Source organism: Hippopotamus amphibius, chromosome 17, assembly GCF_030028045.1.
Source record: "Hippopotamus amphibius kiboko isolate mHipAmp2 chromosome 17, mHipAmp2.hap2, whole genome shotgun sequence".
Lineage (NCBI taxonomy): Eukaryota > Metazoa > Chordata > Mammalia > Artiodactyla > Hippopotamidae > Hippopotamus > Hippopotamus amphibius.
Genome location: NC_080202.1, coordinates 64,331,435 through 64,357,708, shown reverse-complemented (window position 1 = coordinate 64,357,708; position 26,274 = coordinate 64,331,435). Strand labels below are relative to the sequence as shown.

Genomic DNA, 26,274 nt, shown 5'->3' with positions numbered 1-26,274 from the left:
GGTGTGTTGATTAAAATTTTTCATCAAATTTGAACAAGTTTTAGCCATTATTTCTTTGAATTTTTTTCTGTTCCTTTCTGTCTCTTCTTCTGGTTCTCCCATTTTATGTATGTTGGTGACCTTAATGGTGTTCCATGTTTCTCTGAGGCTTTGTCCTTTTTTTTTCCCCTCTGTTCTTCAGATTGCATAATATTCTAAGTATTTTTGTGTTTGCTGATTTGTTTTTCTGCCAGCTCAAATCTGTTGTTGAGGCCCTCTAGTGAATTTTTCATTTCTGCTGTTTTACTTTTCATCTCCCTGGGGCATAAATTACTCACAGTGTAATCCAACTGAAGTTGGGCTCCTTGGCAGGAACATAGGGGTGCCAGTTTGAGAAGGTTACTCTGGCCCTCTGCTAGGCAGAACTTACGGAGCAGTTGCTGCAGGAGGATGTGGAACTCGTTCTTCACTGGCTGCCTCAGCCACATCACCCCTGTGGAAGGAGCTCTGTGCGTACTGTATATGTCTCTAGAGTCTGTGTTGCCACCCAGGGCCTACCATCCAGCTGCTATACCTGAGTGTGGATCCTCTGCAGCCCAGAGCTGGGGAGGCCGGGATCTGCTGATGTTCATTGGGTGCTGAACCTACAGGATGAGTCTTCTGTCCTCGGAAGCTGGGGGAGATGGCAGCTGTCAGTCAGCTGCCAAGCCTGCTGGACCAGCTCTCCTGCAACATCCTGTACGAGAAAAGGAGACTGCTTGCTTCACCCGCTGTCCCACTCAGATCCTCCCTATGGAGCAGGAGATGGGGGTAGGGGAATAGGTACCCGCCAGTTGCTGCTCATAGGCCTTCTGCCGCGGTTGCTGGGGAAGATGAGATCCTGGTGTTCACCCGCTGCGAGAGCCACCTGGAGTAGCTCTTTCACCCCAGGGAGCTGGAGCAGTGGGGACTGCCCTCTGGCTGCTGAAGCAGTCCTAGAAGGCAGAGCTGTGGGAGAACGGGGGCCGTCCCTAGCTTCAGTGCCCCAGCCTTCCACTCTCCTGACTGATTTTCTGTAGATTTTGTTGAAACAGTGCTTCTCAATTTCTTGTAAGCTCTTTGATCTATCTCCAGAGACTTTGAATGATGATCTGTTGATCTTGACCAGCTTAATAGATGTCTGTCTGGGAGAGAGATTTCTCCCCAGGCGCCTCATACCATTCCAAGTCTGTGTAATTTGACTACAGTTTTATGCTGCCAACAATATAAGGGGTGACCGAGGAACGAAGTGGAGAAGCGGTTATGTGTTAGTTAGTGGTAGGAACAGTGTGTGGGGGTGGGCAGCAGAGGTGTCTCCCTGACTTTCACGCACCACCATATCTAACGAAACGAGTAGAGACAGCTTTCCCCTGTTCTTGTTGCGTGGGCTCAGAACCCCCTTTCTTGTTCCTTACAGTGAGAGCACTGTGTTTTCAGTCGAGTTGGCGCCTCAGAACCCTTGGACAGTCCATACATTTGTTTCACTTGCTGTTATTTCATTTTAACAATAGGACGACTATTCCTCTGGCATTCATTGAATTTATATCTGGAAGTGGGAACTACATCCTGGCCAATAATCCTCAAGTTCTTAAAAGGAATAAAAATATCAGATTTTTGTTTATATACAATTATAAATTGAAGTAGATATTACTAACAGATAGCAAATAATGTATTTAAAATACATTAAAAAATTTCTCCTTCCTCTCTCAGCCCCTAGACTCTTGCCTGATGCTCTATTGAGCTTGCCTTATATACATGTTTTAAATCTATTCTCTAAGTACACAGTAATCTCTTAGCGGGCAAGGAGCATGTTTTTATTAATCGTTGTATCTCGTATTGTGCCAAGCATTGAAACTATTTGTTTGATCAGTTCATTAAATTAGAATAGATTGAACTACACTAAAAGCCCTGCTATAATTCAGTATAAGTGGGGTCCAAAAAAGTCAAATGGGTAAAAATATGGTATTAACCTTACTGGCAAGGTTAATGAAATGGCTTGCGTGAAGTGGTACCACTAGAAGGCAGTGAATTCTGAAAGTCTGTCCCTCCGATCCAGATTTGTCCTAATCCCAGCTGTGGTTTGATGCCAGCAGTTGGCTGCTCTGTTTAGTTACATCGCTAGGGAGAGGAGGCAGTGACAGACCTTGTACTGCTGAGACTTAATGGGGGCACTGACTCTAGGAACCTTCTTGTTGGTTTCATTGGCCTGAGCTAGAGAGAATGGACTGAGAAATACTGGGAATGTGGGGACTTGCTTCCCTGTTTCCCCAGCTGGGGTTGCCGATTCCGTGCCCTTCTCTCTGAACGGGTGCTCGAACATGTTCCTGCTTAGGAATGGAGGCTGGGTGAAGGTGGGGGCCAGTTGCCCGTTACATTGTCTCTGATCTTCATGTCTTCACTGGGTGCACTACTGAAGAAATTTACTGCTTGAAATGTAAATAAAAATGTTTTATTTTTCCCTGTGTTCATATCAACAAAGCATTATTCCTGTTGAGAGGTAGTTTTAAAATGACATTTGCTAGAAAGGTATCTTTGGTACATCTATTTCAGTTACCATGTTCTTTTCTCCAAGCACTTGTGTAACTTTGATGTGTGTATGTGCATGTTTGTTTGAAGGTCTTTGAAGTGGTGGAACGTGTGGAAGAGTTAAGAAGGAAGTGGCCAGTAGCGTGGGGGAAGTTAGATGACGGCAGTATTGGCGTGGTAACTCCGTATGCTGACCAGGTGTTCAGGATACGCGCTGAACTTCGAAAAAAGAGACTATCTGATGTTAATGTCGAAAGGGTGCTAAATGTTCAAGGTAACTATTAATTGAAATGAATGAAGTTATTCAAATGGTTAAATCTTCAAGTGTGTGCACATTTGATTTTTAGTTTTCAAGATATCCTTTCTGGACAAGCAATTATGTGTTCATTTCATACCAATTATGTGTTCACACATACCACATGTGTTCATTTTATGCCATTTCACTTGACAATTAAAGGTCGAGCTCATTTACATGTTCTTAAATTCTTGTATCCAAATAAAAGAAGTATCAACAAATGGACTTCTTCCATGACTATAACTGTAAATGCCTGTATGCTGTAGTTACAACCACAGTAGCATACCACACCCTGTTGTTGTTATAATGTATCTGAGAGCTAATTTGTTCTAAAGATTTTTAAAAACTTGTACCTGTCAAGCAAATTTTTAAAGGCATTGCTTGTTCTTCATCTAGATTTTCCTCAGTGAATAAAGCAACTCTTTTAAATTTTCATGTAATTAGTTGCTATGAAATTTGTGCGTTTAAATAAGTGAAGCAACACTATAATGTGAGTGCCAGAAAAGCCCAATACAATCTTAGGTTTCAAGGTAATATATGATAATAAGAGCATACAATTTCTAGATCATGGGGGAAAAAATAGCTCCACTATACTATGCGTTCAGATCATGTAGAATTTGGGTGTGCATTTTAGGAAGAATATTACTAGTAAACTAGCAAGCATCCACAGAAGACCTAGCGTAGTTAGTGGTCTAGAAACTGTCCTGTGGAGTCAGAAATGGTTGAAAGAACCAGGATTGTTTGCCCTGGAGAGGACTAAGAATTAACACTGGAGCCGTATCCAGATGTGTGGAGACCTGTCATAGGATGAGGGAATTGACATGTTGATGTAGGAAAGAGCACGGGGGAAGATGTCACAGAAACCAGTCTCTTTTAGGCTTCCTTATGGAATCAGTTCTTTCTGTTCTTTTGGGTGTATTTCCAGAAGTGGAGTTGCTCCGTCATATTGTTAATTGTATGTTTAATTTTTTGAGGAACTGCCACCCTGTTTTCTACAGTTTTACGTACCATTTTACATTTCCACCTAGAGTGGACAGGAGTTCCAGTTTCTCCACATCCTCATCGACACCTGTTATTTAACAATAACATTTAAAAAATGAAATGCTTTTATTGTATCAGTGGTTCAGAATAACAATCCTCTTTTATTTTTTATTTTTTTATAGGAAAACAATTCAGAGTTTTGTTTCTTAGCACAGTACGTACAAGGCATACTTGTAAACATAAACAGACACCAATTAAAAAGAAAGAGCAACTGCTGGAAGATTCCACAGAGGACTTAGATTATGGTTTTTTATCTAACTACAAGCTTCTCAATACTGCCATCACCAGAGCACAGTCCCTGGTTGCCGTGGTGGGTGATCCCATTGCTCTGTGCTCTATTGGAAGATGCAGGTAATTATGTGTCACTGTTTGAGACATTCAAGGGGGAACATAGAGTAGTAGTTTGCATCCCTGTGCACATATTTATTTATATGACCTCTTGGCTAATTAAAATCAAGTTTAGTCTTACCTAATATCCAGTGGGAACACAGAAATGTATTGCTTGGAGCCTATTCATTATATGTATAAAATTGTGTGTTCATTAAATCAGTCATCATTCCTGAGATACTTCCTGAGTGCCTACTGTGTTCTAAGCACTCTTCTAGCTACTGAGCATACATCAGTGAACAAAATAGCCCAAAATCTCTGCCTTTGTGGGGCTTCACATTTTATTGGGGAGGAGAAGAAGACCGACAGTAAACAAAATAAAAATGCTTTGTAGTATTTTATGTGGTAAGTTCAGTGGAAAAGAAATAGAACATTAAGGGGGATTAGAAGTAATAGGGGGAAGGTGGGCCAGTTTGTGATTGTACGTAGCGTGTGTGGTCAGAGTAGGCCCCACTGAGAAGCTGACTTTGGAGGTGAGGGTATGAGCTGTGCAGGCGTCTGGGGTAAACGTGCCGCAGGACGAGGGTCCTGAAGGTGGTTTTTGTGCGTGCGTTATCCTTGATGGAGACTGAATTTTATACCCATACGTCCCTCTTTTTTCCTTCATTATTGTTTTAGCTCATGTTTGATGAATTTCTTTCTCATTTTCTCTCAGGGCTTCTCAGTGCAAATAATTCTTTGTGTCTGGTTAATCCAGAGAATCTTAAAACTAGGGGGTTGAAAAGGGTTGTTACTTGTCTTTGGAAAGAACTGGTAGTATTCCTTAGATGGTAGTCTTAAGGAATGTTAGATATCAACCTAAAAAAAGATGTCTCTTTGTTTTGTACTAGTTAATAGGAATTTTAACTGTATGAAGCCAGTAATGTAAGACTTGGCCTATGCAGTGTTGAGAAACTATGTTAGAATTAACAAGAAAATAGTTGAAGAGAAATTTAGAATATTCTTTAAGAAAAAGAAAGAAATACACTAGGGATTACTGAAAATTTTTTAAGTATTCTAGTACCTGTCGAAGCAAGTTCAGAAAAGTAGAAAGAGATGCCAACAGTCTCAGATGTTGCCTTAGGTAGTTATTTCTTCTTGATACATTAGAGCTAAAGTAGACAAAACTACTAGGAAGTGGCCCTGTTAAACCAAGTTTTCTGTTACAGTATAGATATAGCAGCATTTTATTATCTGTTTTCCAGTCTCGGCAGGAAAAATAGTATTCTGTGGGAAGGGAGACGATTTGGGACCTTTAAGAATGAGCTGCATACGTTAGAATTTAAGATTCCAAAAGAAGTTAATATACTTTATGGGGGGAAGCCATTAACAAAAGAAATGAGGTAGAGTTTAATTTATGGTCACATTATGAAGAGTAACCTTTTATTTTTAAGGAAATAAAACTTGAATGGTCCATGATTTGTTTATATGTAGCTAAGCAATTCTATTGTGAAATATCTTTAATTTCATATTTAAAAAGTAGATTTCCATTAATTTTCAGTGACTAGTGACGACAAGCTGGGGCAGGGGATGCCAGTGAGTAAAACTAAGTATGTCGATGTGGCTTCCCTCCCGAGACGTTTGCTTTAGTTACTTTACTGTTTGATGAAAATATATTTGGTTAGGATAGTGCTGTGATAGTTTACCATTTCTGTTATAGTTATCGTTTGATAAATGTGAGAACACATATGGTTTGATTAACGTTTAATAGATTGAAACACACGTGTAAAATAGGTTGACATGTATAGAAACAACTAGAAACTAGAAACCGAATGAATAGGCGTAACAATAGCCTTGAGCAGCGTTACTTGCAGACATTCTTCGTAAATAACCGAAAACATTCACCAGCGCTGCCCCTTCCCCCAGAGCCACGTCATCCTGTGAATTACACGGGATCAGCATTTCCCACCCCTCCTCTGACAGAAGTCATTTTTCTCTCAGAGCAAATAGGTGAATGACACTTCCGGAGGCCGCGCTGTCAGCGTTATCCAGGGCTGATTTTTAACTTGAAGCCAGGTCTGCTGGTTGCTCATTTCTTACTACTCAGCTGGAGTGTGTCAAGGACCTCAAATTAATTTGTAAGCGAAGTGAAATATTTTGAGAGAGGTCCGTGCCTTATGTAGGGAGAGGAAGTCATGTGACCCACAGCTGAATGGGCGCGCTGGTTCCCTGCGTTATGCGGACACTTTAATCAGCGCTGACCCAGGAGCTCATAGTTGAGTTCTATGGATATTTATGCTTTATTCTTTCCAATTTCATTAGAAACTAATCTCATCATACAAGTAAACCTGGAGGGCATAATGTGATGCTTAGGTATTGTAATAACGAAGGCATGAGTTCTTTGTAGTTTGGGTTAATCAGAGTGTCTCCCCCCATTTGATAAAAAACTAATATGATATTTCCAAATATTGATCAAGTTTTCAAGGAATAATTACTGTGTATACTATGCCAGTTTAGAAGGCAGCCACTTATATAATCTTTTGTGTTGTAAAGTATTTTTATACAGAATTTTTCTTTTAACCCTAAGTGAATGTAGGGAGCTTTCCCTTCTCCCACTCGCCAAACCAACACATATTAATATAGGAGCTGCTGTTTCTTGACAGCTTTCTCTGTGCCAGGTGCTAGGTCAAGTGCTCTGCAAATGTTGCCTCGTTCAGTCATCCCAATAACCCTGCAGTGTAGGTATTTTGTTTGCGTTTTAAATGGGCAGCCTGATGTAGAGTTTGAATTACTGCCCAGGACCACGTAGCTGTTGAGTGGCTCACTCAAACAGATGTCAGATTGGTTTCGAGAAAAGCTTGGGTTGCCCTGCCTTTCCCAGAAAGTGCTGCGTGTGCGTGGATCAGTCTGCACTGAATGAGGACAGGCAGAGGGAGTGGGGGGCATCACACATTTTCCCAAACCAGCATGTTTGGAGAGATCTTCCTTTGAACTGAATTTCTTCTTTAGCGAATTCCATCGACCCAGTGGGATATGAACATATTTCACACGTGGAGGCGTGCGTGTGCGCACCCCCGCTCTCTCTGTGACCTAAGGGCACCAAGCGATTTTTCGGTGTTTTATCAGTGACCCTGGAAGCAAGGTTAGCATGAAAATAAAACCAGGCTTTGTGTTCATGCAGATTGAAAGTAAGGTTTTGCTTTCTGAAAGTAATACTTATGTTACAAAGTAGAGACACACTTCGGTTCTCTAACCAACATTACTAGAAAAATATGTTAACGTTTTAGGGAGGGGCTGAGAATCGGTGAAGCCTTTAAATAATCATAGTGGCGAACTCTTCAGTCTGAGTATCACTGAAATTCTCGAGTGATCTTCCAGTTACGTGTTCTGAAATGCCTCGTCATGCCTTGTGTAATATTTCCTTAAAGAACTGAGTTCAAGGACAGTGTGAAATAGTCTTTGAAAGAGCCTTCACAAAGAGAGAAAAATGGGATATTTGGGGTGTTAAGAATGTTGGAAGGAAAGAATACATTTCTCTGCAAGTTTAAAAGTGAGAAATAAAAGTCTTTTTAGTGATAAAGTATAATAATAATAATAGTTTGTGCCCTGTTTTCCACATGAGGAAACTGAGGTATGAAGAGAGGTTAAATAACTTGCCCACAGTTACAGAGCTGCTGAATGACAGAGCCAGGACTAAAGCCCAGGCAGCCTAGTTCTAGAATCCATGTGCTTGAACATTTTGCTGTTCCCTTGGGGCAATCAAAAGACACATGAGATTTAAGGTGGAAATTCCAGGTTACTTTTGTAATTACTTTAACTTGATTAGCTTATAGCAAGTGTTTAGTGTTACTTCTGAAATGGTGTCCTTTAACTCAAAGGCTGTTTCCTTGAGATCCCTGGGATCTTGTAGATGAGGACTGTCACCAAGCTGCCCAGCTTCTTGTGACGTGTGACGTTGTTTAAAGGTTCTGCTTAACTCGATGTTGGTTCAGTGCAGTTGAGGTCAGTGAGAGCCGCATAGGAACAGGGTATGGACTTTAAAAAGGAGCTTGAAATAGAGCAAGTTCTAGCATTTTGGCTGTGTAAGCTGGAAATGAAAATATGTTATAACAAATTAATATTAAAAAGTGGGCTAGGGCTTCCTAGGTGGTGCAATGGTTGAGAATCCGCCTGCCAATGCAGGGGACACGGGTTCGATCCCTGCTCCAGGAAGATCCCACATACCGTGGAGCAGCTAAGCCTGTGTGCCACAACTGTTGAGCCTGTGCTCTAGAGCCCATGAGCCACAACTATTGAGCCCATGTGCTGCAACTACTGAAGCCCACGAGCCTAGAGCCTGTGCTCTGCAACAAGAGAAGCCACAGCAATGAGGAGCCCACGCACCACAATGAAGAGTAGCCCCCACTCACCGCAACTAAAAAGAAAGCCCGCGCACAGCAAAAAAGACCCAACACAGCCAATAAAATTAATTAACTAATTAATTAAAAAACAAAACCTAAACCCTGTTTAAAAAAAAAAAAAGTGGGCTATAGTTAAGCCAGTCCATTCTCTCCTTGTTTTGCTGTGTCTTGAAGTTCACACTGATATGAAATACCACTCTATGAAATTGTTAATTTATCAATTAGACCAAAAAACTTCCTTTCTAATACAGCATATAGTGGAATTATGTTGATAAATATTAATACAGTTGCATATTGTTGGGGGGTTTATGGATTTTTACATCCTGAGTGCTATGTTGAAGACAGTCTTTCCTTAGCTATCAGACTATGAGAAAAAAAACTTGATTCCTATGGAAAGATTTTTAAGAATAAAAATAAATGGCAGCTTTTAGTGTGCATTTCTCAGTAACGCACACTTCCTATAGCTGAATGACTGTCTTGTTAGCCTTCAGTGTCTCATTGTCAGAAATACATGTTTAATATTTTGAAGCATTTTTACTTTTCCTGTTGTTGACATGGAGGCCTGAAATTTTTTTCTGGACCCATTTCTTAAATTCATCTTTAAAAAATTAGAAAAGGTGGTAGAAAGCATATGTAAGAGAAACCTAGTTTGAAATTAAATTCTGCAAAGTTTTATGAATATATTAATAACTCCCTTCCCATTCACATAATAACTTTATTATAAACCTTTTTATTTATGCTTCTTGAAGCCATCTTAATTCCCTGCTGTCCACCTGGACACAAGGATACCAGCTTGGGAAGAAAACATATCATATACCTTTTATAGCATAATAAAACATTATTTGAACCTTATATTAAAGATAGGTATGCATATTTGTCATAGTCATTTAAAATCTTAAAACTTTTTATACGTTGTCTTTTATAATATATATTTAGTATTTTTAATATTTAGAGATCAATTTTCAAAACTTTAGGAACAACAGTGTGCAGCTGGAACAATGTTGACTGTCTTTTTCTCCTTCAGTATTTATTAATTTGATTAGGAGATAATCATTATTAAAACTAGCATTCCAACTTCCTGTATTTTTCGTAATTTAATTCTTTTAACTTAATGTTATAAGCTGTGCTGTGACAAGCATCAGTTAGTTAAAAGAAAAGTTTAGGAGTGACTAGTTAGTTCTTAAGTTCCTCACAAGAATTGTTTGCTTTGTGGTTCAGATTTATGTCTGAGTTGGCTTTTCTTAGTCATCCAGCACCAAGCTACTTTGGCCCCATAATTCAAATTAGTGTGTGTGTGTGTGTGTGTGTGTGTGTGTGTGTGTAATGTATATATGTACACACACAAATGTGTATATGAGTATGCCTGGAAATACAAATCTTTAATAAAATGAGTTATCAATTTTGAAATCCTTACTTACTGTGTGGATAACAAAATCTGTCATTCTGAGATTAGTGTACATAATCTAGCACTGATCATGTTACTTTCATTGATCGGCCAGAATGTATTAAGAGCAGAATTTGCATGTTTCACAGTACTAGACATGACTATAGTTTCAGAACCAAACTTCCAAAGTCTTGTGATCTGGTGGGAAGATTATACCTGAATCATAGATGGAATATTGGGCCTAAGGATTTGGGGTTGGAGTGGGGGGCAGGGGAATTCTAAATTATCTTTAGTTGCTTATAGTCATTTCTGTGATCTCGTCCACTGAAATTATAAACTGATGTTCTAAATCTTTTCTGTAGGAAATTTTGGGAGCGGTTTATTGCCCTGTGTCATGAAAATAATAGCCTACATGGAATCACTTTTGAGCAGATCAAAGCTCAGCTAGAGGCTTTAGAACTAAAGAAGACATATGTGTTGAATCCACTGGCGCCTGAATTTATCCCCCGGGCTCTCAGAGTACAGCACACAGGAAATACCAACACATTGCAGCAGTCACCCCCCAAGGTAAAGCCTGTTAGTGAAATTGAAGAGGTTAAAGGGAGAGAACAGTCCAGAGGTGTCAAAGCTTTATTGGGCTGCAAGTTACTTTAAGTATTGGAATTGAAGGTTACATTTGATGGCAAGCAGTTTCTGCAAGGAACTTGTCCAGTGTGGACATGTAAGTGAGAATACAGTGTGGTGTTTAGCCATGCTGCTCAATGTCATAATCATCCTCAAAATATTTTCAAGGGGACTTCCCTGCGGTCCAGTGGTTAACACTTTGCCTTCCAATGCAGGGGGTGTGGGTTCGATCCCTGGTTGGGGAGCTAAGATCCTACACGCCTCGTGGCCAAAAAACCAAAGCATAAAACAGAAGCAATATTGTAACAAATTCAATAAAGACTTTAAAAATGGTCCACATCAAAAAAATATTAAAAAGAAAAGTTTTTAGGTACCTGATTGGGTCTGGTGTCCTGTGTGTAATGTACCTCCCAGTCTTCTCTACTGGTAGACTTATTTTTAGCACGATGTGAATGACACAGAGCAGTTTAAAAGACCATCACACACATTAAAAGCATACTCTTATGGCATATTTTTTTTTGCAAGGGATAACATAATAATAACAATATTTGTATAAGGAAAACAGTTCTAATCTCTTGTTGAAGACCAACTCATTTCAAGTGGTATTTGACACAGTGAGAAAATTTGGCTGATTTCCTGAAGATAACTTTCATCGATTTTGACCAGTGTTTGTTGTAAAAGAAGCAGTTCAGTCATTGGGATTGGATGTGAGGGAATCAAGGCCATTTCTGCTTTTGAACTATAGTTATTTTGGGCAGAAACAGCTGGTTTATTTGCTAGATTGCCTGAAAAAAAAAAAATGCCTGCACTTACCATCTAGAAAAGGAAAGTTACGAGAGTGGCGTGTATAGTATCTGCTCTGGCTTTTGGGTATGTTTCTAGTCGTCAGCATGGTATTAAACTTATCGGCATGAACTAAGAGATATACCAGTTTGGGGCTTCATTTTTAAAATGTAAAGCTTAATGTGTAAGAAATAACTGTGGGTTTAATATCTTGAAGATCTTTTAGCTGAGTAGATATTAAACTGAGACGAAACTGCTTTCTGTGTTAATACACTGTTGTCTGAGTTTAATAAAAATGGACTTGATGCACAATAATGCTTTAGTGACTTGGAATTACTAGGAGATTAAGCATTTGGCATAACTGAATCCTCTAAATTTCTAAAGTTTACACTATTGATAAGTTAATAATCAACTTATTTATCAAACAGTTAAGTTTCTTCTGTGTGACAAGTGCTATGGTAGGTGCTAGAGAAGCAGATTAGCCCCACTCTTCTTGTGGCACATGTTGGAGGGGTAATGGTCAGAGGAGGTACCATTCCACCGTGGTGGAAATTCAGGGTTAATTTCCACCAGGGAGGTCTTGTTGAGGAGTCCACCGAGTGGGTGGAGTGAGTGGGAGATTGGAGAGATTGTCAAAAACTAGAATAGAAGCTCCCTTAGGGCAGAGATTTCTGCCTGTGCTATTTGCTGCTCTAGCCTCTGTGCCTAGAACAACATCTGGCTTATTTTTAAGATGAATGAGTGAAGCTTACTAAAGAGCTCATACAAAGAGCAAGAGGTGTGAGAGAACAGGCTCTCCAGAGAACAGCAAGTAGCTTAAAGTAGGTGAAGAGTGGGAACCCAGTTAGGGTTTTAAATTTTAGAAACTTTAAAATTTAAATTATGTTGGTTTTTATTTAAACTGTTGCAGAGATATTATACCTTTTGTATATCCTTAACTACAGTCACTACGGTAAACTCTTTCCTTACTTAGCTGGTGAGCGTTAGCACCAATTAATGCACCACAGCTGCGGCTAGATTCAGTCAGGATGTCAGATGTGTGCTGACCCTGAGCAGGATCCTGCGATTTGTTTTTTGTTTTTATTTTAAAGGTAAAGAAAATATATGTTGAGTCCTCTTGCTTTTCCAAAACCATCAACTCCCCGAAGACAAAAACCCTATCCTGTGTACTTTGTGCAGCCCCTCGTGCCCAGCCCCACCCTGCGCACGAGGTGGTGCTCAGGAGGTGTCTGGTAAGCGAGTGACGCTTGTGATGCTGCCAGGAGAGTGTGATGTGGCTTCCTTCTTTCAGCCGGAAGATGGTGTAACTGGAGGCCACAGCCGCCATCTCCCCCCAGTGTTTTCTTTTTAACTTTTTGGGAAATGTTCTTCACTGTCCAGTAGGTAGCATCTGTTATTTCACTGTCACTAACACAGTGGCTCACTGAACTGTTTATATACCTGGTTATTTAAAGTTATTTATATCATATATAATAATAATAATAACTTTAGGTAACCGAGGTCTAGTGAGCCCGTGGTTATTTTTGTTATCGTCTGTCCCTTCACTCCCCAGTGCTTTATTTTACTTCTGTTAAATTGTTTTGAGGATTGACTTTGTACTGGAGTCCTTTTTATCCAACTTTCTGTTTTAGAAAATTCCAAATATATACATAAATAGAATCGTATAATGAATTCCCTCTCATCTAGCTTCATTAACTATCAGTTTATCCTTAATCTTGCTTCACCTACAGCCCACCTCTCCCACTCCACCACCACCACAGATACACACTGGAGAATTTTGAAACAAATTCCAGATATCTTGTTTCATATACTGGAGTCTTTTAATGAAGGGGAAGTTACTTCATTGCAAGAAAAGAATGCTGTTTCTGAAAACGTGATGCTAAGCTATATAATTTCCCCCCAAGTTTCCTTAATGTGTAACGCAGTTCTGTGCATAAGAAATATTAAAAATTAGTATTGTTGATGTTAGGCTAGGCTTGAAAACCCCAGCAAGCTTTAGTGTAGATAAAGTCATCAGAATGCTGGGTAACGGCTCAGCACGCTCCAGGAGTGCTTCCTCAGGACCGTGTTTGGCAGCAAAGCGTACCCCTAGCTCTTCATCCATTAAATAGCTTTATTCTCCTCACTGAGATGTCCGTTCTATGGTAAGGGTTAGTGAAAGTGCAAAACGCTAGGAGTCCGGGAGCAGGTAGTCCCAGCGAAGCATTCGTTGCCTCACTCTCTGCAGGCACCGTTTGTTTACAGGGAAGCATCTGTGTCGCGGGCGCCTGCAGAATCAGCACGCAGGAAAACAACTTGCCTGTCCTCAGTCTGCTTATTTCCAGGGCACGTGCTGGGAGCAGCGCTTAGGAGCTTTGCTAAAGTGGAACAGATTCATTTGTCCATACTCTAAAAACTATTGAGAGGATAGATGATATTCAGAAATGGATCCTCTGAGAGGACCATAGCATTGTTTTATAGATTTTAGTTTGTGAGTTGTTCTTCACTGTCTGTCTAGCTGCTTCTGTTGTGTCTCCGTGTCCAGACATCAGAGACGTGTCAGACGTATGTGGCTCAGTAGCCTCAGTGCCCAGCCAGGGGTGGACGTATCGTGGGCCTTATAAACACTTGCTGAATGAATACATGGAAAATGATGAAAGAGTGAGTGAATGCGAAAATAAATATTTGAGTGAATAAATGGTTGAGTAAAACAATAGCCCTCAAAAAATGATGATATGAACTACATTTGCTTATACTCTTTCTACCAAAAGTATGCACTCTTTCTGAGATTTATTAGCAAAAATTTGGAGTTATCATTATGGAACGACTTTTATACATAGTTAGCTCTAACTTACTGCTGCATTATTATTTTGTCTATATGCTACCAAGCACTGTATATTTATATAGACCAAGCACACTTTTTGCTCGGCAGTTGCGTGCTAAGTCTAAATATGCTAGAGGAGATTTTCCTGTATTGAACTGTACAGAGTGCTGAATTATGCTTGCAGATATGCCACTATCTTTCTATGTGAAAGGCCTCAAATTGCTTTCTTTCCCCCATTCATTCAACAGCATTCATTAAGCCAAGCGATGTTCTAGGCTCAGGGAATCAATAATGACAAAGTCCTAGGTATTTAGGTCCTTTTATGCTTTATATGCAGCATCTCCATCAACAGAGTCATCACAGCAACACTGTAGTGTAGACGGTATCTTTCCTAGTTTCTTTTTCACTTAGTTTATCACGTTGCACCTAGAGTGCTGATGTTTACTGTCTGGCATGCTTCCAGCTTTACAGTATAGGATTACTCCAGGCTACGGTTATTCTTTGTCGCCTATTGCTGATGTAACACATTAGCACAGACTTAGTGACTTGAAACAGCACGTTTATTATCTCGCATTTCTTGAGTCGGATGTCCAGGTTGTTTGGGTTGGCTTCTTGGCTCCAGGTCTCACAAGGCCAGGATCAAGGTGCTGGTCCATGGGGCTCTTATCTGGAGGCTCTGGGAAGGGTCTCCCTCTGAGGTCACGCTGGTTGTTGGCAGAATCCAGTCCTTGTGGTTGTAAGGGCTGAGGTCCCTGTGTCCTTGCTGGCCCTCAGCTGGGAGCCACTCTTAGCTTCTGGAGGCTTCTTTCCAGTTCTTGCGTGTGGCCCCTGCATCTCAGAGCTGTCAGCGGTGCATTGAATCTTTCTTTTGGAACCTCTGACTTCCCCTTCTACCACTTGTATCTCTCACTTCCTTTCCTCTCACTTTCTCTCACTTTCCTCTCACTCTACTGCATTTCTCTGACGCCAGCTGGAGAGATTTCTCTGCTTCTAGGGCTCCTGTGATTCCATTGGATCCACCCAGATAATCCAGGATAATCTTCCTATATTAAGTCTTTAGTTATATCTGCAGAGTCCCTTTTGCCACATAACATGACGTATTCATGGGTTCCAGGGATTAGGGTGTGCATGACTTTGGGGGGCTGGTCTGCCTGCCACACTGACTAAAGCACTATGTTTTCTTCACGTGCTACACAGCTGCCCCTGGTTGATGGGCCCTTAGAGGCTAAGAAATCTAAGCGGTTTGTTAGCCTCTGGGAGCTGTCTTCTCCCTGCTGTGTCCCTGGCTTTCCCTCCTTCTGTCAGTGTGCCCGCCTCTGGCTGCTCTTGTGGCCGCATGTAACTGCTGACGTGTCTCCTCTCCCCGCCTGTTGCTGCCATGCCTGCTCTCTGCCACTCTTCTCACGGTTTTCCCTTTCTCATGCCTGCTTTCTTTTCACTTTTCTATTCCTCAGAAGCTTGTCTTTTTTTTTTTTTTTTTTTTTTTTTTTTTTTATAGCTACTGACAAAGCATCGTGAACATTCTCTTCTGGTTAATGGACCAGCTGTGATTCTTTCCTGACTATTTTTTTCTGACTTTTTAGGAGTTAGAGCTTAGCTACCCTTGCCTACCCATCACTAACCAGCCGGCCATAAGCCTTTGACGTTTAGTGCTGACCTTAATATTTAAAGTTGCTGACAGATAGGAAGGTAAATGAAGCATCACTGTACCTTTACTTTGGTCAAGAATGAATTTTTCTTCCTACCATAGACACTGTCCCCCCCACTTTAGTTTTCAGATGTAATATACAAATAAAAAATATATGTGGTTGAAGGGTAAGTTGTGTAATATGCTACTTGTGTCGTATAATGGCTTTGTGTTACATTTAGCCAATGAAAGGAGAAAAAAAAAATTTTAAGTCTAGAAATTTAGAACCCTTGTTTCTTCAAATATTATTTCTGCCCCAAAGTCATCATTTGTAATGGTAGACTAGCGTGGCATTGTATGAATCGTCCATTATTTATTTAATAAATCTTCTGTCGATGGATGTTTAGGTTCCAGAAAGTGCAATTATTGGGTTAAAATGTTTGTGCATTTCTGATGCTTTTGACATCCACACTGCAGATTATAACACTGTGTTTTCCTGTTCCTTCAGTAAATTTTACAGTTTAAGATACCGTGAATCATACTCAAAATACAGTAAACCCCAAAGCATACTTACATTCATGTTATTATTTTAAAGGGTCTCGTCCTCAAGAGTTGAAGATTGATGTTTTTCCCTTGAAAACAGCTTTTACACTTCATCATTTAATTCATAGAAGATTTATAAAGAAGCTGCAAAGGAATAGAATTTAGGTTTTAGTCATATTGATGCATATTTCTTTTTATAAAAAAATTAAAAAGAAAAAAGGATTTTAGATATCCTTAACTTAAAGTTGAGGAAACTTGAGGCCTGGCACCCTGACTTAATGTTTAAAAAGAAACTTGGCTCAGAGGCATCTAATGGTTATTAATTACATACTCTCAGTCTTTAAGTTTTAATAGTTGCTGTATACATTTATTTTGCATGGGATTAGGAAAATGGTTATTGTTCTTTAATATTAGGTGTGTTTAAATTATTATACGTTTGTATTTTTCTGTGAAGGGGAAAAGCCTACATCATATCCAGAATGATCATTTCCAGAATGATGGAATTGGTAAGTGGAAAAATTAGCCCTGTGAAAACTTGCTTTTATGATGTAAGACATTCATCCCACATTTCATCATTAGAAAGAGGAGGATGAAGAGAGGGATACACACGCACATGCACACACACTCTGACACTTTGGAACTCATGTAACTCTTTTATTCAGCACATCTGTCTTGTGAATGCTTTGATAGGTCATTTTTGAAAAAGGGTCATTGTGTAGGTTGCAGGGTGCGTATGTAGAAGTTCTGAGGATGAACATTTACGCCTCTTATGCAACATAACTTTTTGGAACGTATTTATATCCTACAAATGTTGGTTCATACGAATTTCAAGATAAGATTTATTTAATGATTTAAAGTGTTGCAGAATTATGCTTTTAAAACAATAATTGCTTAACCATTTTGTGTGTGGCTGTGTTATAATTGCAAGTCAAAACTTTATTCTGAAGAATTGTGTATGTTTTCCAGTCTTAGAAGATTGTTTACTGTGGGTGCATGTTTGTGTGTATGCATGGTTTTCTGTCTTAAAGGACACATCTCCAGCTCCTTGGAAGATGTTTAAAATTACGCTAGTTTATGAAGGAATACTTTGTGTATCTCAACCTAATGTTAGGGAATGTGGTAAAATGATTGTTTTTTTAATATGCTTTACTCTTCCGCACTGATAACTCTTTGATTTATAAGACATGGAAAACCTAGGAAATGTATTTTGCTGTTGGATGATTTTAATTACTTTTGTCTACGTGAATATTTACAGCTCTTGACTGCATCCTTTCTCTGTTTGTTTTTCAGTTCAGCCCAATCCCTCTGTACTTATTGGCAATCCTATTAGAGCATATACTCCTCCACCCCCTCTTGGACCTCACCCGAATTTGGGGAAATCTCCAAGCCCTGTTCAAAGAATAGATCCTCACACTGGGACAAGTATTCTTTATGTACCTGCTGTCTATGGAGGGAATGTGGTTATGTCCGTGCCTTTACCTGTAAGTAGAGGTTTAAGATACTCTCTATTCAATGAGATAAAATAGGCTTCACTGAATTAGAGACTATCCCAAATAGTGTTCTACCAATCTCTCTCTCTCTTTTTTTTTTTTGACTTTTCAGTGCCTATAAGCTTCTTTTAAAGCAAAGAAATGTGAATTGTTGCTTAGAGTTTGATACTAGACTATCAGCGGCTGTGAAGAAATCTGTAAATTGGATGTTTTGATTGAGAAGTCTTTGTATTGTTTTAAATATTTTTACTGGGGAAAATTGGGCTGAAAGTTAACAGAGCTAGTAAATTGGATTCTTGTTTTATAAAGTGATGTTTTAATTTATCTTTTGCTTTTTCATTCTTACATAATTCACTAACCCTTCCTAAAAAATACAGTTCTTTGGAGGAGACAAAAAGGCTTGAATTAGTCTGTCTCCCTTGGATGTGAATTTATCTGAGAAATTACACGCCTTATGAAATCCTACTGGTACTTAAAAACATTATTAAATCAGCTCTAAGACTATAGGTTTCTAGAGGGCTTCCGTCTTATGTGAAACTCATTTTTATTTTCTTTAAGATTTCTGAATATTCAGTAATTTAAAAAATATACTGTTGTACTAAGATTTCCAAATTCAGGAATTTTAGCCTAGAAAATATTTCTTTCATTTAAGATAAGTACTGTAATTTCAGGCAGAGGTGATCCTTGTCAAGGATCTTTGGCACCCCTGCCCACACCCCCAAAATGCAAAATGCCTAGCTGCCAGCATTTTTCAGCCATATTGGTCATGATAGTTCACAGTCACGGCAGCCAATGAGAGTAACTGTCAATAAGAAATATGTCATTTATGTCATTTATATCAGCGCCCCATAGACTTTCACTTTTAGCTGGGTTATTTCTTCCCAGACAGCCTGGCAACATTATACATCATCGTCTTTAAATAGTAAGTCCCTTAGGATTTATATTTCATTTTACTAGGTCAAAGAGGCTTTTATTATATAAGATTTCTAAGAGTCTGAATTTAACAGTTATAATAAAATAATAGGGGCAGTAGCTCAGATGTCATTGTGTTTTTTCCTTTTATGTTAATATGCAGAGATTATATATTTAGACACACCTAAAGAAATTTTCTGTTTCTGTGGTTTAATCAAAAGCATTAATTAAATTAATGACCTGTTTGAATTTTGCCTATAGTAAATGAACATTAAATGATTTGGTTATCCATATAAAATAGTAATACATATTTTTTGAGTTGTGACTCCTTAGACTGAATTCTTTCTTAAATTTTTTCCCTATTTCTTATTCACGTTTATTAAACTGGATATCTATGCAGTTATGACTTTAAAAAGACAGTTTTCATGGTAATCTGTGATATATCTCCATTCATATTGAGGGAAAATTATTCAAGACTGTAAAATGATTTGATGCCTCAAGGAATAATTACCAATTTTAAGTCCCCGATTTCTTTCTAACCGAGCATGTAAGGGAAATGATCAGTTTTCCCTTACACATTACAGATTCAAGGAGCCTTTCTTTTTTTTTTTTGACAGTTGAGATACAGCAGTCATTCTGCCAGTTGTCACTGTTAGCATTCATTCTGATAAAATAAACATCTCTGTGTGTGTTTGCTCTTTGCTAATTAATAGCAGTTTGCCTTCCAAAATGTACTTAAAGCTGTTGTTTTATTTCTTATAATAACCTAGGTACCGTGGACAGGGTACCAGGGTAGGTTTGCCGTTGATCCTCGAATCATTACACACCAGGCAGCAGTGGCCTACAATATGAACCTCTTACAGACACATGGACGGGGCTCTCCCATACCGTATGGCCTTGGGCATCACCCACCTGTCAGCATAGGGCAGCCGCAAAACCAGCATCAGGAGAAGGGTCAGCACGAGCAGAGTCGAAACGGTGAGCCGCTTTGCTGTTCTCGTGTTCCGGAATTGATGATGCGCCACATTGTATCAACAGAGAGAGTTCCTGCAGCAGGATGATTGTTAAGTTGTTGGAAGATCATCGACCTCTTTGAGGAGGAATGTAACGTGAAAACTGTGGGTCCTCTCTCCAGGAGATGCAGATGTGTACACAGATACAAAATTTGCATGTAACCTACCACTTATGATTGATATTATCAATTTCTTGAAAAAATGTTAATATTTATATTATTTTAAATGGTGATCATTTAAAATTGAGACAGAAAACCCTCTCCTGTTAAATATTTTTGTTGACCCACAATATTTTTGTAGCATCCTAATAAACATCAGTGCTGCTGTGGCAATAGCTGATTTAAAGTAGTTAATTCTTACGCAGATCGTAGTCTCTTATCTACTAGAATTATAAATCAGGAAAAATTACCCTCTCTATTTTTTAAAGCCAGGTTTATTGAAGTGTAATTCATATATAGTAAAATTCACCCTTTTAAAATGTGGTTTCATGTGTTTGACAAGCACCCAGAACTGTGAGCCAGCACCAGTGTCAGGGTCCAGGGTGTTCACAGCACCTCGGAATACTCCCTGTCTCCCTCAGCAGTCACTCCCCTCCAGCGCCAGCCCTGGGCAACCACTGCTCTGACTTTTGTCCCTGCACTTTTCTCTTTCCTGTAGTTTGTCATGTAAATGGAACCACAGTGCCTGCCTTGTGTCTGGCTTCACTCATTAGCTTAATGCTTTCGAGACTTATCTGTGTTGTCTCTGTCAGTTGTTGGTTCCTTTTTGCTGTTGATTAGTGTTCCCTTATATGGATGAACCACAGTGTTTTTACCTATCCTTAATTATTTCTGATTTTGGCTCTTATGAGTAAAGCTGCTATGAACATATGTGTTGAACATATTTTCATGTCTCTTGGGTAAATACCCAAGATTGAGCTTGTTGAGCACATTTGTTAACTTTATAAGAAACTGCCATACTCTTTTTCCAAAGTGGCCAAACCACTTTTCATTTCTACTGCGTGTGAGATTTCCAGTAGCTCCACATTCTCATTAGTACTTGGTATTTGTCAGTCTTTTTAATTTTACCCTTGCTCATAGGTATCTGATAGTATCTGATTGTTATATTAATTTGCATATTCCTAATGACTAATAAGGTTGAGTATCTTTTCATTGGGCTTATTTGCCATCTGTGTCTTTGATGAAGTGTCTATTCATATCTTTTGTCCACTTTTTTATTGGTTTGTCTTCTGAAGTTATAAGAGTTCTTTATACATTTTGGATACAAATCTTTAATTAGATACATGTTTTGAGAATATTTTCTCCCAAGATATGGCTTGCCTGTTGATTTTCTTAACAGTGTCTTTCAAAGAATAAAAGTTTCCACTTTTGATGAAGTCTGATTTATACATTTTTTTCTTCTATGGGTCATGTGTTTGGTATTATGTCTAAAATTTTTTTGCCTAATCCAAGATCACAAAGATCTTCGGTGTTAATTTTCTAGAAGTTTCATAGTTTTAGCTCTTAAATTAGCTCTACTTTAAGTGAATTTTTATATATGGTGTGAGGTAAGAATTGAAGGGTTTTTTTGTTGTTGTCATTTTGTTTTGTTTTTGCATATGTGTATGTTCAGTTGTTCTAACACCATTTGTTGAAAACACTCTCCTTCCTCCATTAAAATAACTTGGTGCCTTTGTTGAAAATCAGTTTGCCACATATGTGAAGTCTCTGTTGTCTTCTATTCTTGTATATGTTTATGCCAAATATGCTGTCTTGATTACTGTAGCCTTATAAAAGCGTTGAAATCAGGTAGTATGAGTCCTCCAACTTTGTTTTCCTTTTTCAAAATTATCTATTCCAGGTCCTTTGCGTTTGCACATACATTTTAGAATCAGTTTGTGAGCTTCTACAAAAAAAGCCTACTGAGATTTTGATTGGGGTTGTGTTGAATCTGTAGGTCATTTTGGGGGAGAGCTGACATCTTGAGTCTTCTGATATATGAACAGAGTGTCTCTCTCTTCTTTAAGGTCTTTACTTTCAGCTTTAAAAAAAAAAAAAAGAGTTTTCAGAATACAACTCTTGCACATATTTTGTTAAGGTGAAAGCTTAGATTCATATAGATATCTTAGTGTTAGTGTTAGCATGGGCTCTAGGCACTCAGACTTCAGTAGTTGTGGCATGTGGGCTCAGTAGTTGTGGCTCAGGGGCTCTAGAGCACAGGCTCACTAGTTGTGGCGCATGGGCTTAGCTGCTCCGAGGCATGTGGGATCTTCTCAGCCCGGGGATCCAACCCATGTCTCTTGCATTGGCAGGCGGATTCTTAACCACTGCGCCACCAGGGAAGCCCTGGAATGGCCTTCTTTATCTCTGGTAACATTCTTTGCCCTGAGATCTACTTTGCTTAATATTAGTGTATCCACTTCAGCTTTCTTTTGGCTAGTGATAGCATATTATTTTTTTTTTAACTTTTAATCTGTTTGTGTCTTTATATTTAAAGTGTATTTCTTTTAGATAGCACATGGTTCACTCTTGATTTTTACAAAAATTGAGTGTAACAATCTCTGCCTTTTAATTGGGGTGTTTAAAACATTTACACTTGATGTAATTATTGATATAGTTGTTTTATCATCTGCCTATCTCTTTTCAATTTGTCCAGTCGGTTTTTTGTTCATCTTTTCCTTTTATTATTTTAGTATTTGCTTTAAGGTTTATAGCACACGTCTTTCACTTAACACAGTTTACTTTCCAGTTTATGCTTTACCACTCAGGTACAGTAAAAGAACCTTACCATATTTCAGTTTTTCCTCTACTAGCCTTTATGTGCTGTTATCATGCATTTATTTTACTTTTACCTATGTTACAAGCCTCAAACATTGTTATGTTCATTTAAATAGCCAAGTAATTTTTTAAAGAGTTTTAAATAATAAGAAAAATAATCTTTTGTATCTATCTATGTAGTTAGTATTTCTGGTAATCTTGATTTCTTTCTGTGTATTCATGTTTCCATTTGAATAATTTTTCTTCTGCCTGAAGGACTTCTTTTAACATTCCTTGTAGTTCAGGTCTGCTGTTGAAGAATTCTTTCAGCATGTCTGAAAATGTTTTTATTTCACCATCATTTTTGAAAGATATTTTTACAGGGTATGGAATCTTGGTTGATAGTTTTTGTCTTTCAGAACTTTAATGCTGTTGCTCTACTGTTTTCTTGCTTACATCATTTCTAGTGAGAAACCTGATGTCATCCTTATCTTTGCTTTTCTGTGTATAACGTCTTTTTTTCTCTGACTGCTTTTTTTTTTTATAAATTAATTGATTGATTTGGCTGCATTGGGTCTTCGTTGCTGCACACAGGCTTTCTCTAGTTGTGGTGAGCGGGGACTACTCCTCATTGTGGTGTGAGGGCTTCTCAGTGCAGTGGCTTCTCTTGTTGCGGAGCACAGGCTGTAGGCATGCAGGCTTCAGTAGTTGTGGCATATGGGCTCAATAGCTGTGGTGCACGGGCTTAGGGATCAAACCCGTGTCCCCTGCATTGACTGGCAGATTCTTAACCACTGCATCACCTAGGAAGTCCCTCTCTGACTGCTTTTAAGAACTTTTTATACTGGTTTTAGTGATTTGATTATGATAAAATGGTATTTCTTGGTCTAGTTTTCTTCATGCTTCTTGTGTTTGTGGTTTGTTGAGTTTCTTGTATCTGTGGGTTTACAGTTTTCATCAATTTGGAAACTTTTGACCTTTATTCAGAAATTGTTTCTGTCTCACCGCTTCTTTCTCTTCAGGAATTTCAACTACCCATTTATTAGGCTTCTTGAAGTTTCCACACAATTCACGGATGCTCTTTTCATTTTTTAAAAAATTCTTTTTTCTGTGTTTCACCTTGCGTTGTTTCTCTTGCTATGCCTTCAAGTTCAGAAGAAAACTTCAAGTTTTTCTTCTGCAGTGTCTAATCATCTGCTAATTCCATCCAGTGTGTTTTTTATCTCAGACGTAGTTTTCATTACTTGAAGTTTAGTACTAAGACTGTTCTGGCACAAAGTTCCAGTGGCATTCTTAAACGAATGTTTTCAAGGAAGAACCCAAATTAAGGATTCTTTCAAGGGATTTAAAATACCCAATAGTTAGTTCTTATAGATTAAAAGCCTTTCACATGCGTGAACTAGCATTATTTGTCTATTATAATTGTGAATTTTTAACCTTAATATTGCTTCTTTTGCTGTTTATCATCCACTTATACTTAGTCTGATATGTTACTTTTAAAAGTATAACTGCATTCTTTTCAGAATATCTTTGTTTAGTTTAGATTCCTTTACTAAGTTACATTGACACATTATTTGGATTTTTGCTTAATTGCATTTGTAAATGGCCAAAGTATTAAGCCTTTATAAATAGGCAAGAACGCCAAGGCCTTTTCTAATTCTGGTTTAAGAAAATGAGTTTGTAAATTCCTGGAGAATGGGTAGTTATCTTTGGAGTTATTTGATGTTTTAAGGTTATTCCCTTATTAAGTCTTTGCCTTGTCAAATAGATTTGCTTCATTTATAAATTTTCTTTCTTGCAGAGAAATGGCAACTCTGAAAATTTAAGAACAAAACCCAAGCAGTAATAATCAATTAATAATGGGTGAAAAATGTTTAAAATATTCTACTTCTTTGTCTAATTTTGGATAGTCCTTGGAATTTTGTAACATCACTGGAGACAATTTATAAGAATTGTAAAATATTTTCTTAGGTAAAGGTGATACAAATAATCCTGGACCTGAGATCAATAAGATTCGAACACCAGAGAAAAAGCCTACAGAATCAAAACAGGTATGTAGTTTACCTTTAATGAATGCATTGTTCTAATGGATTTAGTTTGATTGATCAACTTGGAATCCTGGTGTTGTAAAGAAAACTGTCTGCCTTTTTGCGTGTGTCTCTCACGTGTGTTGTTTTGCGAGGATCTGGTGGATCACGTCACACTCCCTCCCTCCGCCTTTCCTCTGACTGCGCTATTTTATTTATCAGAATACTTTCCTCAGATTGTGTTACTTAGTAATAGACTTGAATTTAGAGACTTCCAATGATGGAGTAGGAACTGAAGACACAGCTATAGATGTGTCATTAAAAATTCTCTCAGACTGGGAAGAGCTGTTTTAGTGAAGAAGGAAGACTTGACTTCCTCAAGGCCCTCACCTTGTTCCCTCATTGCAGCTGCTGTGTACGTCCGTAACTCTTAACCCATTGGTTCAGCTACTTTCTCTGTTTCTGTGCTCGTGAACCAGTTAGGGAAAACCAAATCACTGGTTGAAGTGGTGCCCCTGGAAATTATATTTTCTAACCTCAGGGAACCCACGGGACGCCTCTGCGTTTCCTTCACGTATACCTGGCTCCCGTCGCCCAGTTTCCTCAGCAGCTCCTCTGATGCCTGCTCACCTTCCACCTGTTATTCTTGTGATCAGGAGATGACCTTGCCTTAGAGTTAAACCAAGGATTTCACCCTGTTAACTCAAAACTTGAGTCTTCACACTTTTTCTGTGTCCATGAACATCCTTACTTCTGTATCACCAGTCTCAGAGGAAGAGTTTCCATTAAGACTAATCTCTCCTTTTCCGGTCACCTCACAGAAGTGTCCCTTCTCTTCATTTATCTTCAGATTCTTTCCACCTACTGGTTCTTCCTCCTCAGCATGATAGGCTGTTTTTTTAAAGACAGTTTCTTTGGGCTTCATCTCCTTTATATAGCTACTGCCTAATTTCTCCTTTTCACCCTCATCTCTTATTTGTCCCTTAAGCAACACAGGCTAGTATTAGGCCTTAACATTCCACTGAAACTATTGAGCTCAAAGTGACTGGGGACTACCCCAGCAGTCCAGTGGTTAGGACTCTGCACTTTCACTGCCGTGGGCCCAGGTTCAATCCCTGGTTGGGGAACTAAGATCCTGCAAGTGGCACAGCCAAAAAAAAAAAAACACCTCAAAGTGACCACATCTTATGAACATGCTTCAGTTGTAGCTTTACTTGACTTTTCTTTGGTATTTGGCACTATTTCCTATTTCTTTCTTCTTGACCATCTTGTTTCTTTTGGTTTCTTTGATACATGTTTCTACTTTCCGCAACTCTTTCTAACATGACTCTTATAAAAAAGTTCCTGTCCACCCCTTCCCATCTGTCCCTAGTCCTTAAGTTGGGGATTCCCAGGGTTCTGTCACTGTCCCATACCTCTCTTTGCATTCTATGCTTTTTTACCATAAGCTAGTCCATTTCCACAGTTTTCAATACCCAATCCATGATAGTGACTTCCGAATGTGTATTTCCAGCCTCAGCCTGGCTTTAAGCAGCTGTTCTCTATATTCAGTTGCTTATGCCTCATAAACAGCCCTGACTCACAGTTTACACAACTGGAAGGACTCAGTACCCGCTGTAGGAGCTGCCATACAAATTAGGCAGTCAGGGGAACTTGCTGACAGAGGAAGAGGGGAGCAGCAGTGAAAGTAGGCATCCTCTGTGTTTGGTCAGGGGGCCAGAGGGAGAGCAGTGACGTGCTGGGGGGCTGCAGCCATGGCGGTTGTAGT

General features: G+C 38.9%; 1 protein-coding gene across 1 annotated transcript in view; it reads left to right on the top strand.

Annotated features, from left to right (window-relative positions):
* HELZ (helicase with zinc finger) overlaps positions 1–26,274 on the top strand; it is a 150,050-nt gene that overhangs the window by 84,987 nt on the left and 38,789 nt on the right. Inside the window, 7 exon segments of the mRNA XM_057716956.1 lie at positions 2,614–2,797; positions 3,982–4,210; positions 10,312–10,516; positions 16,784–16,835; positions 17,620–17,810; positions 19,502–19,709; positions 24,451–24,530. Of these exon segments, the coding sequence (XP_057572939.1) occupies positions 2,614–2,797; positions 3,982–4,210; positions 10,312–10,516; positions 16,784–16,835; positions 17,620–17,810; positions 19,502–19,709; positions 24,451–24,530 (1,149 nt within the window).